The sequence below is a fragment of the Aythya ferina genome (assembly GCF_964211825.1).
Source record: "Aythya ferina genome assembly, chromosome: 4".
Lineage (NCBI taxonomy): Eukaryota > Metazoa > Chordata > Aves > Anseriformes > Anatidae > Aythya > Aythya ferina.
In genome coordinates, this window is record NC_140300.1 from 162,976 (window position 1) to 179,005 (window position 16,030).

The following is a 16,030-nucleotide window of genomic DNA, read 5'->3' on the forward strand; positions in this document are numbered from 1 at the left end:
TACCAATAATTTGAAGTGATATCGATTAGCTGATATTCAAATGTAACGCTGAATTTTGTTCTCTTAAAAGAGCAGTATCTAGAAACACCTGCCCTTGGAAAATGCAGACTAGGTTTAATCAGCAGAGAAGCCTTGTATCTCCACGAACACGCTGCCATGATCAGCAGTTAATAGAAACAAAGGGATACCGAGCCACGTTTCAACCTAGAGCTGTCATTTTTGAAAGCAGAGGTTTAAGATAACTACTCTTTACAAGATGACCGATCTATGTGGAGCATGAGCACGATTGTCTCGTATAAAGTTTAACAAAAAAAAAAAAAAAAAAAAAGTAGCGCCAAAGAATGAACCGGACACCTTAGATGTGAAACAACAGTATTTTTTCATTGGTTTCTGTGTTTTCTTCTCTGAACCAACTATGAAAACACGAATGGCGCTGTGACTAAGCCTGCTTAAGAGTGCTGCAGTAAGGACAGTGAGGATATAAAGTTGGACTGTGAATACATGTACTTACTTTCTTGTTCTTCCACTACTTGTACACGACTAATCAAAAATCATTCCAAATCTGAGGTTTTATTTTCAAAATAGATCCTCATTTCAAGAAAAAGTCTTCTGTACCCCTAGCCTATTTTTAATACACTAATAAAGAACTTACTTCTTCCACGTTTGCGAACCTCTTTCACCACTCTGATTTTAATGCCAGCATCGCTTCCCTCCAACATCGTAGGTGTTATTTTAAATCAATTTGGCACAGATTCAGAAGTAGACTCCATCACTCGTTTTTGGTCATCTCCAGCCACGCTGTAATTTAGAGGCCCTCGAACAAGTGCATTGGTACCAGGTTTACGATCCAAGCCGTCTTTGCATCATTTAAGCAATTGAACTCATCATGTAGAGAGTCTAAGTCACCAGGTGACATTTCATCCTCTCCCTTAACAGCTGGAACCGAAGAAGCCATTTGCACAGACAAGCCATCAATTTGCTTTTCCAGCAACTGACAGTTTTCTGCTTTCTTCTCTCCATTACCATCTTGGACAGTACTGATACCAGTGTCTGAAAATTAAGAAGGAGCTTAGTAGTGCATATAACTGCAGGATCAAAAAACACAGAAGGACGTTATTCTGCATCCCTTCTTGTTGAAAGTACTGTGGAGAGAGTTACTCAGCACTGTCAGATCACTTCAGTAGTTTTATTCACCCTTTGACGCAACCACAGGAATACCTCCTTTTGGGCTGCTACCGTCTCATATGACTGTCGTGAAGTTATTTGCTGTATTCCCATTTCAGTGACTAAAGTAAACTAAAGTTTCCCCTCCTTCCCCGAGTTCCAGCAAATTTTTCTTTCGACTCTGCTGCAACAGGTGGGTAAATTACTATTTGTGAGAAATTTAAAAATTTTTTTTTTTTTTTTTTACACACTTTCCTTCCCCACTTCTCCCTTCCCCACTATAGAATACACAAATGAGAATTAAAAGCTGAAATGAAATCCTTGCTACCGCCAAACCATCGTGGTGAAAGGTTTCAGCACTTTTTAGAAACAGTTCCAAATTATTGCTCATTCAGGACTTCGTTACCTATAGCAACAGCCTGTTTGTCTAAGCCGACCAAAGAAATTCAGTCCCAATTAACTCTAAAACTTACGTGTCCTTTTGAATTAACACAGAAAGCACGGAGACCTTTTTTTTTTTTCCTGCACATTATGTCCATTTATGACCACACAAGTTCCTGTACTACAACAACTCCAACATACTTTTATTTGTTGGCATGCCTTTGAGGTTCAGATATGGTGACGGAGATCCAGCAGCACAGGGTGGCCCTTTCCCACCAACATGGTTTGTCACAACAGTGACTGTGGCCGTCGCAATAGCGGCGACGTGCTACGCCTTCTCTCTTTAGTGATGCTGGAGTATTGGGCTCTCCAGGACGCTTGATCTTATTCTGAGGCCCAGCAACAAATTTATCTGCTTCATCTATCATCGTACCCTGAAAAGACTTTTTTTTTTTTTTTTTTTAATATAAGTAAAAAACAATTGCTTCGTCAATTCACTACCAGAGTATTTGCCTCCGTGTTACAATTCAGTTACTTTTCAAATAATGATACAGCAGATAGCAAGACTTCTCCTACCTTCTCATCCTGTTTGAACAGACTGCCAAGTGTATGAAGAAGCCTTTTTGGTTGATCTGGATCAATCTCCCGAAGGGGTGAAGGCATCATTTTCAACTACTCCTGATGATTTCCCCTTTGAGCAACAGGAACGCCGTGAAGGCAGTCTGCAGCAGAACAAGGTATCTAAATTTAGTCTACCTTAAGACTAAGGAAATACAAGCCTCGCATGCTTCCATTTCCAGTGTTAGCATTTAAGATCTAGAAATCACTATTTCCTCCCTCTACAAAACAAAGGAAAAGCAAAAGGCAAATAAAGCCCCTCTTTCCTTTCACCATCACTATAAGAACATCTACTGCATCCTGTTGCACAGGAAAGCTCACCCATGAAACTGAATTTTCAAATTCCAAGCACGCACAACATGTTTTGTGACAGAAGGCAGAAATTTCATTCTTTTCCTTCGGAATCTAGGGAAGGACGACTGACCCAAGAAACGATGCAAAGTCTACTTCCTCTCCCACACCGAGGACAGAAACACTACTTAGGTGAATTAAATAGCTGTACCAGAATATTAATAAATAATTGTGTCCATTTACCTTCATCCTGCCCCACGATATCCCTGTGTGTTTTCAGAAGATTGGTTCTCATTCCGGTTAGCTGATCTAGAAGACTGTGACAAGACATATCATATGCATTTCTGAATGCCCGTGGCTTCAAATCCTAGTTTTATAATAAAACAAGTAACTTTCAGTTAACCCGCGAGTTCTCACGCACAAAGAAATTGCTCTGTGGGCTGTACTACCGTTAACTACTAAAAAACAAAACAAAACAAAACAAAATTCCAAAACAACTTCAGACATTCTGAACGTATTCTGAAACAACTTTCTTTCCATCTCTCCGGAAAGAGCTTTCCTCCTATCTGTGACAAAGGAAAAAAAAAAAAAAAAAAAAAGTTGTGATCGCGGGAGTCGTTACACAAAGCCACACTCTGTGAATTCACTACTACAGTTAAGATCATTTTTAGTCAAAAATACCTCGGCAGCAATGCTATCACTGCAAACATAGCGTTGCCAAAAAAAAAAAAAAAAAAGAAATTCAACTCAAGATATAGGAGAGGGCGAGCTAAAAGCACAAATAACATGACCGATGGAGGCTGCAACAACCACCTGGTAGACGGTTGTCCACAGCCCTCGGATTGCACGGTCGTCTTTCCTGACAAACGAATACTGGAAGAACAGAAAAGATACACCGTGTGTCCGCAAAAGCCTTCGGGGAGACTACTGAAAGGAAAACCAAACCAAAAAACTAGGAACAGCAAGTGGCGTATACGTCAGTTTTGTTAACAGAGCACCACTAATGTACCAGGAATTTCCACATTCTTCGCCCCTCCTCTACCTTGAAAACGTCACCCAATTCTGTCAGTGTCTTCACCATCAGCATTTATTTATTTATTTCGTTTTTCACGTGGACATCCGAGGAAAACATTTCGAGTCCCTGTCATCGAGGAAGAAGAGGAGAGGGGGGGGAAAAAAAAAAAAAAAAAAAGAGAGATGAGGGGGGAAGAAGCACTGCCATTCCTTTCCTCGGTAACGCGAGCAAAAAGCTCAGGCGCTCAGCAACAACGTGCTTTGAAAGATAAAACACAGAAGAAACTGCACGTTATTTAGTCTCAGCTATAGAGTCACGTGTATTTGTACCTGCTCATTTATTCATCTGCCAGTGTATTTTAGTACAAACGCTACAGAACATAGAAACCGCAAGGTTACTACTACCTTTTGTGACCGACGCGATCTTTGGCAGGAACAGCTATCGAAAAAGAACCAACAAAATCCCCTTCGTCGACAGCCATCCGAACCTTTATCGTCTAACAGCAGTCCTACAAACATCCCCTGGGATGCTCAACTCCTGAAACTTTCTGTTCAACTTGAGGCAGAACAAGCCCTTACCCTGGGCACCTTCACCCAGCTCTCCACTGCTAGCAGAGTAGCACCCTGATACTGTCCAGGACGCGCTGCAGCAGCCTACTCGCTTACGCGTATTTACTGCAGCCTGGTTCGAGACGCGCACAGAGGGACCCACGAAAAATCCACCCTTTCCTTCAGAGAAGTAAATACATACATACATACGGACGACACGGTAAGGAAGAAAAGCTGAACACACAGCATGCGGTCCTTTACCGTGGGGCAGATCCAGCATCAGCACAAGGAGCTTTGGGGCACGTGAGCGATCATCTACACCGGCCATCGCGACAAGCCAAACTCACGCACACGAGCCTCGACCTAAAAACACAGAACACATTAAGTTCCTTTATAGCTTATGGAAGTAACAACCAGCATCTTAGATGCAGTTGGATAGTTGGATTGCATCAGCTTAGGGACTGCCTCCTTCAAAACGCACAGGGGGGTGGGGAAACCAGTCTTGGAAACCTGTTGCCTAACAGGAAGGAGACTGTTGTCTTCTCCTCCATAGGTGACGTTCTTCCAAGCATCGTCCTGCTCCTGGATTTTACCAGCCGCGACGGGATGGTCCTACCGGCGTGAGTCGGGAACGCTTCCCACGGGGTTTCTGTGACACTGAAGTAAGTTTTCCGCAGGTACAAGTAACGCAGCACGAGACGGCAAGGAAGCTAAGGCACCGTCTGCAGCACAGCACGTGTGCGATATTGGGCCTGAGGGGACCAGTCAAAGCCTGCAGTAATCGCTGAACAGGTGGGCAAGCAGGGAGCCCTACGGGAAACAAAGCTCACGTTCTGCAAAGCTCTTTTCCCGTCAAGAAGACGGCCTTTTCTATTCAGCGCATTTACTGAACTTTAGGCTACTTCCCATTCGCTTTGGCAAGTTAGCCTTTGCGTAAGCCAAGAGGTTTTAAACTGCCAAGCACCACTGATGGTTCTTGTTCTCCAACAACAGGGAATTTCAATCAGGGCACTCGTTAACAGGAAAGCCTGGCTCTGTTTCACACAAATCACGTACCTAAACCACGGAGACAGGAGTCTGCAGGAAGAACTCTTTAAAAGGTGAACTTAAAGAGAAGGATACTACTCATTTTTCCACAACTTCTGCAAGGACTGCGGCAAAAAAAGGCTGAACCAGGGACGTCTCTATCATCATCCCCTCTAGAATTCAGCAACTCCATACAGTTATGGGGCAAATACCACAGCTGCAGCGCAAGACAAACAAAGACCTCGAAGGTCACGTTTCTGCCTGCGTACCGAGTTCCGCTGGGAAGACCCCCCACCTCTGGAAAGACCCCCAGCCGCTCAACTCCCAAGCAACGTTGCCACGGCCAGTGCTTACGCAGAGTTTTGCTCTCTCTCGCTGCTCAGTACAGGCCCAAGGCCTCCTTTATTGCACACAGTTCAAGCAAAACTCTTGGGACATAACCAAGAGACAGACAGACAGACAGACAGAAATTGCCTCTCACGTCTGTCCTCACTGACCGCAACCAGCGTCCTGGAAAGCCCCGCAAGCACCGGTCTATTCCTAGGACAACTCCGAAAGCTGAGGCGGGACAAAGTTTAGCCTCTCGTACCAAAGACTGAGCAACAGACAGAGCCTGACAGGCCAGTTCATTCTAGGTCTAAGAGGCTACTACGACTCGGCAGGCACTACGTGCCTTCCTTCCCTTTGCGCTTCCCAGCGCCGAGCAGCTCGCGCTTCCGCAAATTCAATGAAGCCTTGGAGCCGGGGCTGCAGGAAGCTTACGAGCACGCCTTGATTCCACCCCGAGGTCGCTGCGACTTACCTGGGCAGTCGGGACGGACGGGCTGCTCTCTCTCCTGAGAACCCTGCGACCGCAGCACGCCAGCTGCGGCTTTCCTCGCTTTACCCGGTGCCCCACCTTCGCTCGGCAACAAACCCCGCAGGGGTCCTAGCGGCGGGGAGCTGCTTCTGCCCCGGTGAACCGCAGCACAAGGAGAGAGCCGGCTGTCAGGACGCAGGGAGAGGAAAGCCTCCGGGGCGCGGCGCGGCGCAGCCCAACGATCAAGCGCAGCGAGGACCCGCGCCCGGCCTCAACACCCCCCGCCCCTGCCGGCCCGACGCTCCGAGGAGGCACCCCCGGAGGCTCTCGCTCGCCTCACCGCCGGCAACCGCGCTCGCCGCCAGCGGCAACCTGCGCCTCCCGGCGCGCACGGCCCGGCCCCGGCCCGGCCCCGGCCCGGCCGCGCAGCCCGGAGCCCACGTGGCCGCCCGGCAGCGCAGAACTACAGCTCCCAGCATGCCTCGGGACGGAGCAGTCCAGCCAATCCAGAGGGGCGTCGGCCACGCGCACGCAACGGCACCTCCTCCTGCTGCCCTCTCTGCCCCCCCCCGCCGCCGCAGCCGCCCCCCTCTCCCCTGTCCCCTCTCCCCCAGCCCCCCGAAGCCGCCCCAGCTCCTCTCGTGCTCCGAGCATCTCCAGCATTTCAGGAACTGGAACCCTGGAACCGCTGACGTCTGGCACGTGTCAGAAACGTGGCAGGAGACGTACTCTGCTGTCGCAAGGCACTTGCAAAGCCGGCCCGACAGCTGAAGCAGACTCACACAGTCCACCGAGCAACTCGGGGCCCCCACTGCTGTCCACTCACCCTCATGCTTCGTTCAAGCTTCCGTGCCTACGCCCTGAGCTACAAGAAACAAAGAGAGAAGGTCACATCCACAATGGATACGCAAACAGTGCGGCACATGCAGAGGACTCAAACACAGAGACCGGAGCCAGACAAATAAAACAAACAAACAAACAAACAAACTGAAGTCCACAAATGCCACAAGGCCGTGAATGCATAGCAGCCCCGGCAGGGGTAATGACAGACATACCCTTTGCAGATGAAAAAGGTGACCCTGCTCAGTCTCTTGGTAATACTGCACCAACACGGTCAAGCCTCTTGTAGCATGTCATCAAGCTGGTTTTAGTCCTCTGGAGAGTTACACAAGTGGGTTGATTCATCTAGAGATTAAAATACAGATCAAACACAGGAGCGTATCCCACCATCCCAAAAAAAAAGTGAGCCAGCAACCTCTGCTACATATCCCTCTATGAAGTGAATTCCAAGCCCTTAGAATTCCAGAAATCCATAGACTCCAGCCTGCCTAGAGAACCCGGCAACTGACTGAAGGAAAAACAAAGCACTTACCCCCAAAGAGCAGCCCAGGCAGAAGGAGCTCTCTGACGGCATACTTGGGGCTCATATACCTTTTGGTCCCACCCAGCACCCAAACCCAATCACCTGGGAAAGGGGAGGGGCAAAGCACATGAAAGTAGAAAGAGGAGGAGCAGCAGCTGTGGTTTATTTACTTATTTATAAGACTTAGCTCAACAGCATGCAGAGGGCAGACAGGAGAACTGGGGTGTTTCTAGAAGCAACAATCCCCATGCTTTCGCTGCAGCTTTGAATATTGAAAGGACAACACAACCAAGCAAGTAACTGAAGCTTTTTCAGCTCGAATTAGCTCAAACTTTTATTTACGCAGAAAGAACAATCTAGGAGCAGAACAGATTATACGCCAACAAAATCAATTCCGTTCCACTCGCAGCAAAAATCACTTACTTCAGCAGGCTATCTGAGAACCAAAAGGCTATGCTGATGGGTCAAAACACACTACAGGACACTGGGGCCGGGCCCTCCGCTGCACCCACTTAAAACCCATCCCTACACTCACCAAGGTGCAACCCCAACCCGAACACAGACGCAGCATTTCAGCCTCAACACAGTTTCCAGAACTGCTGGAAAGCAAGCTTCATCCTCAGCGAGGCGTGCTCAGGCTGCACAGGAGGGGGCTTCGGGCACCTCTTTGCCTACCGAAGAAGACCGCCATCAGCACCTGCTTTGTTCCGATCCTAAAGGCTAACATCACAGCCCACGTCGCCTGGGACACCTGATAAACAGAAGAGAAAGCAGCCATACCGTTTTCAAGCCGTCCCTGCACGTGTCGCTCCTCGATGATCTGCAACCTCTTCTCAAATCCTCAACCGCTTCTGTGGAGAGCCTGCCATGGCACCTGCAAAGCAAGACCCTTCGCAGTCACCTCGTGCTACTTGGCAGTTCTGCTCCAATCCAGCTCACAAACAGCCCGCCCTTCCCGTGCTGCTCTTCAGAGTGCAGCTTGGCCCCTCTGAGCCTGTGCGACACACCTGTGAAACAAAAAGAAAAGCATAGGCTGAAGCAGCATCCAAAGCCACAGCACAGCTGGGACAGTTACTCTCATCTGCTCCCTAACCTCTGCTCCCTCACCTGCCCTCGAGGCAGATGCTTCCATCTGCTCTCTTAGGCCAGCTACAACACCCCTGAAATATCAACAGGATTTTTACTGTACTTTGTGCAGTTAAGTAACTGCAGTGACAACTGCACCCCTAAAGTACCTGCTACATCTGTTCATCGCTCACCTTGCCAAAAGCAGCTCCGGTCAAGTCCCGCGTTGTACACTGTGTTTCAGCTTTAACAAATGAAAACGGTCACAAGATAATCATTCAGCTGCCAGCATTAGCACCCATCCCTCAACAACACAAAGGGACCCCGTTTACAATATTATCATTTCGAAACAGCAGCCCCCATACCTCAGCACACCTCAGAAGTAGACCAAGCCAGTCACCGAGCTGCCTACGGAGCGCTGAACAGTTCCGGAAGGAGCTCTTTCCTGTGACAGGTTCCTCCAAAGGTTTACACTCTACTGGGGACAGGAGAGAAATAAAAATAAAAGTTTCAAAAACCCCTTATCTGTAAGCTTTCAAGATTCCACAGACCTCCTCCTCAAGCACACCGTTCAAGCACTATGCGAGCAGCTGCTCACAAGCAGCTCAACTCTTCCCCCCCACACGCACATCTGACAAACACCACAGAGATGACTGTGCCTGCTGCCCTTCAGTACGTGCGCAGAGGCAGACCAGATGTCTTCGCCAACACAGTCCGGACAATGTATTAGCACACCCATGCACTGCCACGTTAGCTGTCATCACTAACTGCCAGGCAGGACAGCTCCAGACCAAACACATACACACACAGCCACGCCACAAACACTACAAACAAAACACACAACACAAGGCGCAAGAAAAAGTGACCCCCGGAGGGAAGCCCTATGGCAACAGCAAGTCACAACAGGTGCTCTGCACCAGACCCAAGGAGAGACTCAAATGTCACGACACGCGACTGGAAGACACTGCCAGAACTGGGGTGATGGAGGCCTAAAAAGCCTTCCTTCAAGACAAGAGACCAGAAGGATGGGGACTGAAAACCCCATATGATTCAAAGATCGAAGCCGAAATTCCTTTAAGCGGTATATTCTTTATTGCAGCGCTGGATGCACGGGGGGATCTCTCCACCTATCGTGCATACCCAAAGCAGAAAGCAGTCTTGAATTTATACAATCAATCTATCAATATTCTACCGGCGCCTATACATATTCATTGCCTACCCCCGCCTTCCCTCGCTTCTCATGCTAATTAGCCTTTTGGCACCTTGCGCCTGAGTAGAGCCTCCCAAGAACTGTGGGCAGGGGCCTTTGGGACGTGGGCAGGGGTCTTTGGGAGGAAGACCCCGAGTCTTCCTCACATTGTACTTTTCACCTTTGGTCAGGAATCCGCTGAGTTGGCATGTTTCTTAATCGCAAGAGCTGGCTGTTGCTAATTCTTCCCTTTGTTGTGTCTTTATAATGAATTCCAACGTCCAGTTTTGAGATTTATAGTCCTTACATTTGTTTCTCTGTCCGTCTGCCGCTTCCTTATCGTGAGTTCCGGTGTCTTGTTTCGAGATATACAGTCCTTGTCTGGGGACTGTCCTTGCCTCCCCAATACCTCCTTAATCACATAAGACGACGCTTAGGAAATCAATTCCCAAGCAAGAGCTCCTGATGCGGCCCAGATGACTTCCACAAGAGCGAGGATGGAAACAGATGCGATCTCAAACCGAATATGATGCACGAGACCTGAAACAGAACTGCACTTCAAGCAGCGACTGCAAGACAAGAAGTGCTCGGATCAGAGCCACGATGACAAAACAAGCACTGAGGCCCTTCAGCACCGCTACCAAGTCGCCTGTCTGGTCTGTCCAGTGTAAAAAGCTAGAAGGATATCAAGACCCGAGAAGCACAGAACAGACATTGCAGAAGCAACACTACAGGACAGACGAACAGAAGGAAACTGTCCTGCCTGGCGCACGCACTCACGCTACAAAATAATCCCGCTGCTTCTATTAGCCTGGTGACCCAGCCACAAGCAGCCTGAACGTGACCCAGCCTGAACCACCCTCGCAGCGGCACCAAGTATTTTCAGCCAGCTGGCTCCACGCTGCTCTGGCTCCCAGCTCCCATTAGCCACCCCAGATATGCAGATACCAGGTGCCCCCCAACTTAGCTCTCAGGTTGCTGCATGGTAAATTCCCTCCGCCTCAAGAAATACACAGGCACTGGTCGTCATCTTAGTCAATTGCCAGGCTCATCATCAGCTGCAAAAACAGAGTACCAGCATTCACTAGCATGCCGGTCATGATGCCCACCTTCTCCACAACGCTGACTACTGCTGATGCAACATACAACTATGCTCACCTGTTCCTCTCCAAATCCAAGCTCCAACAGTGCAACCAGTATCATCCACACCACCTGGGAAAACAAAGGGATTAAATGATCGTTGCGTTCACAACACATCACCCAATGGTGTGGTTTTTTTGGTGTTGTTGTTTTTGTTATTGTTGGTTTTTGTGTGTGTGTTTCCTGTATTTATTTATTTTTTAGTCTGCTTTAGCTCAACGGCATGCAGAGTGCAGACAAGAAAACTGGGGTGTTTCTAGAAGCAACAATCCCCACGCTTTTGCTGTAGCTTTGAATATTAAAAGGACAATACGACCCAGCAAGTAACTGGAACTTTCTTACCTGGAATTAGCTCAAACTTTTCTTCACATTGAAAGAAAAATCTAGGAGCAGAACAGATTATACACCAACAAAATTGAGTCCATTTCATCCCCAGAAAAAAAATCACATGCTCTCATCCCCTCCTGTACCTCAGCCACTTGCCTACCCCACGTGGCACACGCTTCCATCTGTTCTCTTTACCCACTTATAGCACCTCTAAAAGGCAAACTGGAATTTTACTCTATTGGCTGTAGGAAAATAACTGCAGTGACAACCGCGCCCCAAACTGAGCCAGCAGCCCCTACTAAACATCCCTCTCCTAAGTGAATTCCAAGCACTTAAAATCCAGAAATCCATAGACTCCAGCCTGCCTAAACAACCCTGCAACGGACAGAAGGAAAAACAAAGCACTGTCCCCAAAAGAGCAGCCCAGGCAGAAGGAGCTCTCTGATGGCATGCCTGGGGCTCATATAGCATTTAGCCCCGCCCAGCACCCAAACCCAATCACCTGGGAAAGGGGAGGGGCAAAGCACATGAAAGTAGGAAGAGAGCAAAAGGAGCAGCTGTGTTTTGTTTTGTTTTCCTTTCCTTTCCTTTGTTTTTTAAAATCTGTTTTATCTCAAAAACATTCAGAGAGCAGACAAGAGACCTGTGGTGTTTCTAGAAGCAAAAATCCCCTTTTGCTTTTGCTGCAGCTTTTAATGTTGAACTGATAACGGCACCAAGCAAGTAACTGAAACTTCTTCAACTGGAATTAGTTTAAACACGCTCACCGTCATCTGCAAACACAGAGAACCAGCATTCACTAGCCCTAACCCTAACCCCAACCCTCACCCTAAACTCTAACCCTAGCCCCAGCTCTAGTCCCTAAGCCCAACCCTGGTTCCCGAGAACTTCATTTCCAGGCATGCTCTGGGCGCTCAACATGGCCTCCCGGAGGTCCGGAGGCCCAGAACTACATTGCCCGGCATGCTCCGGGCACCCAACATGGCCTCCCGGAAGTTCGGAGTCCCAGAACTACATCTCCCGGCATGCTCCGGGCAGTCAACACGGCCTACCGGAAGCCTGGTGCCGGAAAACTACACCTACCAGAATTCCCTGGACAGCCAGCACGGCCAATCAGAGGCCGAGTTTTCGAGAACTACATTTAACAGCGCTCACTGTAACCCTAGCCCTTCCCGCCCTTACACAAAAAAGCCTCAAGCCCTATCCCTAAACATCCTCGAAACCCCTACGGACCTAACCCAAACTATTTACCACACTAAACCCCTGAAGTCCTATGCCTAAAACCCCTAACCCAATAAATTAAGACGCTCAAATCCCAAACCCGCAAAATTGAGATGCTCAAATCCCAAACCCCCTTCCAAAAAAGAAAAAGAAAAATCAAGAAAAAAAAAATCAAACAAAACAAAAACAACAAAAGGGGTAGATCTGGTGGCATCTGCCCTGTAACCCTGCAAAAATCACGAGGGACCTAGAACAACAAAGCAAACACACAAAATAACATTGACATCCTATCCATAAATGTGCTATAACAATTAATCACCTCCAAAGAGCTTCAAGCAATAAATGCACATACTACTAGATCGGTTTCCTCTAAAAGATCGTACCAGACCCTGACCCACCAAAAGAACCCTGCATGTAGCTAACAGAAGCATCAACAAAGCACTGACCCCAAAGAGCAGCCCGGGCAGAAGGAGCTCTCTGATGCCGTGCCTGGGGCTCCTATACCATTTGGCCCCGCCCAGCACCCAAACCCAATCACCTGGGAAAGAGGAGGGGGCAAACCACAAGAAAGAGAGCAGGAGCAGCAGCAGCTGTGTTCTTTTATTTATTTATTTATTTGTTTTTTTTTGTGCCTATCCCTAGTTTACAGCATGCAGAGTGCAGACAAAAGAACTGGGGTGTTTCTAGAAGCAAAATTTACCGTATTTATGCCTCAGCTTTGAACATAGAAAGGACAATACAACCAAGAAAGTAAATGAAATATTTTCCACGGGAATTAGCTCAAACGTTAGTGTTAGGTCAGAGGTTGGACTCAATGATCTTGAGGTCTCTTCCAACCTAGAAGATCTGTGATTCTGTGTGATTTACATATGAAGAAAAATCTAGGAGCGTAGGAAATCACACAGCAAAAAAAACAACGACGTAATAAGCAACGCGCATGCACGGCCCCGCGGCCGCCTGCAGTACTCGTTTCCCACCAGCAGGAGGCGGCAGAGGGCGCCCCCGGGCCCCACCGCGCATGCGCCCCCCTCGGCCGCCTGCAGTACTCGTTTTCCACCAGCAGGAGGCGGCAGAGGGCGCCCCCGGGCCTCACCGCGCATGCGCCCCCCTCGGCCGCCTGCAGTACTAGTTCTCCACCAGCAGGTGGCGGCAGAGGGCGCCCCCGGGGCCCCACCGCGCATGCGCGCCCCCCGGCCGCCTGCAATACCCGATTAAAACCAGCAGGTGGCGGCAGAGGGCGCCCGCGGGAGGCCTTGTCGGGCGGATCACAGCTCGCCTACTGTGCCATTCGGAGCTTGTGGCTGTATTTTTTCCAACGTATTTGCTACCCACACCCCGCGGGGCAGCTTGTCTTACAAAGAATTCTCTCTGTTAATATTCTCTTTAAGGCGGGCACGAAGCATCCACTGCTCTTCTAAGCAAGCAACCTTCCTTCTGTGCTCCCTTCGGGATGCAGGACTATGTGCACTCAGATTTATTCCACTCATTTTTCTTCCCCTTTTCATTGGCACAGTCTCCAAGGACGCCTGGCTTTCTTCTCACAGACTCGCGTCCGTTTCAGTGTAAGGCATCTTTTCCCTCCGCTGCTCTAATCCAAATTCAAATTATCCAGATAAAACAATAGCGAGGTAAGAGAGAACTGGCTGAGTTAAAGTCACCATCTTTCTGTAACTAATTTAGCAGACAGCTGTACCACATCAGAGGAGGAGGTTTAGATGCTAACCAGGTCAGGCACATCACGGTCAAGTGAGCGCCCCCGGAATCACTAAAGAAACTTAAGGAAGAATCTACTAGAAGAAAGCTGTCTCCTCTTACCACCACCTATTTAAAAGATAGTGTAGTACAGGCAGTTCTACGTGCATAAAACCACATACACACAGTATACCTGACCCAAGTAAATTCCCTCTGAGAAGTCCACCATTAAGCAAAAGAGGTGTATTGTGGTGACATACAGCTGCCGTGTAATGATCCTGAAGGGATGAATCGCCCTATGTATTCCAAGGTACTCCTGTGGTTCGTTTGTTTTTTTTTTCAAGTACGTTCAACGGTACAGATAAGTACGTTCCCGCTAAGAAAAGAGTTCAGAATTGTTTATAACGAGTTCGTTCCAAGTGTCACTTTCTCACTTAACGTAGTAATAAAGATACGCTGCTGCTTTTGGATTTTATTTCCTTCTTGAATCTCACTGGTGTAATTCCAATGGTCAAACAACCTCTTCCAGAAAGACCAGCCCACTGCTTCACAGGAGAAGGAAAAGATGTCTCACACACGCTGGCTAGTACTAAAAAGAGTAATAGGAAGAGAAGTTCAGGCCATCAATGTAAGTATGTTTCCCTGCCTCTTCTGCTGGCTGGTCAAGTGGAATCCTCAGGACAGCCCCAGTACCTTGTGAAGAGCTTCTTAACGCCAGCACAACTTCAACCTGTCTTTTAAAAGAAAGCTGTTAAAGGAGCAGGAGACTGTTTTTAAATGAGAACAACCGAAAATAAAATTATCTGAAGAGCCACTTACTACTGGCATATTACCGTTTAAAAGGAAAATATTAATTACGTGCAGGTGCTCCAGTCTTCGTTGCATTTTCTGTGATTCACAACATTACCTTTGAACAAAAGAGTAAGAGGAACGGAAGGGAGGATATTAACTCGGGTAACCAAGGATTTGGTAAGCTGGAACTTGGTGTCTTTAACACTTTAGCCTTGGAGCAAAAATGTACACCCTGTACAGGCTGAGCTGACTGATGAGGCAGGTGCTCCAGGGTACGTGCTACCGGGAGGTAAGTAACAAACACATTCCGCAGCTATTACCAGAAGTGGGGTTTCAGGATATGCAGACTGGTTTCACAAAAAATATTAGCGGTCTGTTGGTGACAGACAATTGGAGGAATTCAGCGCTGCCCATTACAGACTCCTCAGATCAGCACTTAACGAGAATTAATAAAACGGTTTATTTTTTTTTTTTTATATATATATATATATATACACACACACACATATACACACACACACACACACACACCCCTATGTTCAAAAAAATGCATACAGTTAAAATATCAAATTAGTGATCCGGTAACAACACTGTTCAAAACCAATCTCTTTTGTATGAACATTAAAATAAATGCACACTTTTAAAAGCATTTCTTTTTAGTGCTTCCAAAGCACAGCGTGTGCCAAGGCAAGGCCACCTGAAGAATCTCCGTCCTCCTCACGGGATGAAAGAGAACTGAAGTCAGGGACCTGGGAAGCCTCAGGTGCGCTTTCATAATGTCCGCAGATAAAAACAGAAGAGAGTCTGAGGTAGATTGTTTAGTAACCACCAAGTGGTAACAGTCACAGGGCTGTCTTTAGCTTTCATTAACACAACAGCAGTTTCTTTACTCTCGATCTACGCTGAATCTCAAGTTTAAAGGCATGGCTAGCAGTTCTCGGGAACAAGGCCCTCGTCTCTGTGCTGGCAACATGCAATATTACCAGTGCAGGTGTTTCTGGGAGTTTTGTTTGGTTGGTTGGTTTTTTATTGGGGGGGGGGGGGGGGGGGACACACAACAGATGGGATCTCTCCACAATGCAGACACTGTGTGCATTTGACAGTGCCCCATTTTAGTGCGATCCACTGCCTATTGCACGTAAAACGGCTAATGACAGTATTCAAGTGAGTAAATTCTCACCACCTGCAGGAGGGGCAGCAATGGTTATTTTTTTCAGCCTGTTGAGCAAAGAGCACCCTCCACAGGAAAAAAGCCACACCTTTCATAGCACGTCCCTAAGGTTACAGCCCAGCTTCTGCCGATAGAGGTTCGTAAAGTTAAAGCTCTGCTGCTTCTTCTCGGACTCTGACAGTAAGATCACTTGACCGCCAGGATGGCGAGGGCAACAGCTACGTCCTC

The 16,030-nt window shown here is 47.9% G+C and overlaps 1 protein-coding gene and 2 long non-coding RNA genes across 3 annotated transcripts; all 3 read right to left on the minus strand.

Moving 5' to 3' along the window:
- Window positions 1-360: 360 nt before the first annotated feature.
- LOC311435407 lies at window positions 361-2,913 on the minus strand. The gene is made up of 3 exons (XR_014692113.1): window positions 2,698-2,913; window positions 2,122-2,267; window positions 361-1,050 (listed from the first exon to the last, which is right to left on the minus strand). It is a non-coding gene; the product is annotated as an uncharacterized lncRNA (long non-coding RNA).
- A 627-nt stretch (window positions 2,914-3,540) lies between these two features.
- On the minus strand, window positions 3,541-5,710 carry LOC311435408. The gene is made up of 2 exons (XR_014692114.1): window positions 4,279-5,710; window positions 3,541-3,595 (listed from the first exon to the last, which is right to left on the minus strand). It is a non-coding gene; the product is annotated as an uncharacterized lncRNA (long non-coding RNA).
- Window positions 5,711-7,502: 1,792 nt separating this feature from the next.
- Window positions 7,503-15,897, minus strand: LOC311436748 (uncharacterized protein; the record flags this gene model as incomplete). Its single annotated transcript, XM_084519211.1, has 8 exons — window positions 7,503-7,876; window positions 7,986-8,079; window positions 8,465-8,514; window positions 8,636-8,748; window positions 10,618-10,671; window positions 10,942-10,982; window positions 12,594-12,685; window positions 15,889-15,897. The coding sequence occupies 6 exons, from the start codon at window positions 15,895-15,897 to the stop codon at window positions 8,485-8,487; spliced, it is 339 nt and encodes a 112-aa protein (XP_084375337.1). The 3' UTR covers window positions 7,503-7,876; window positions 7,986-8,079; window positions 8,465-8,484.
- Window positions 15,898-16,030: the final 133 nt, after the last annotated feature.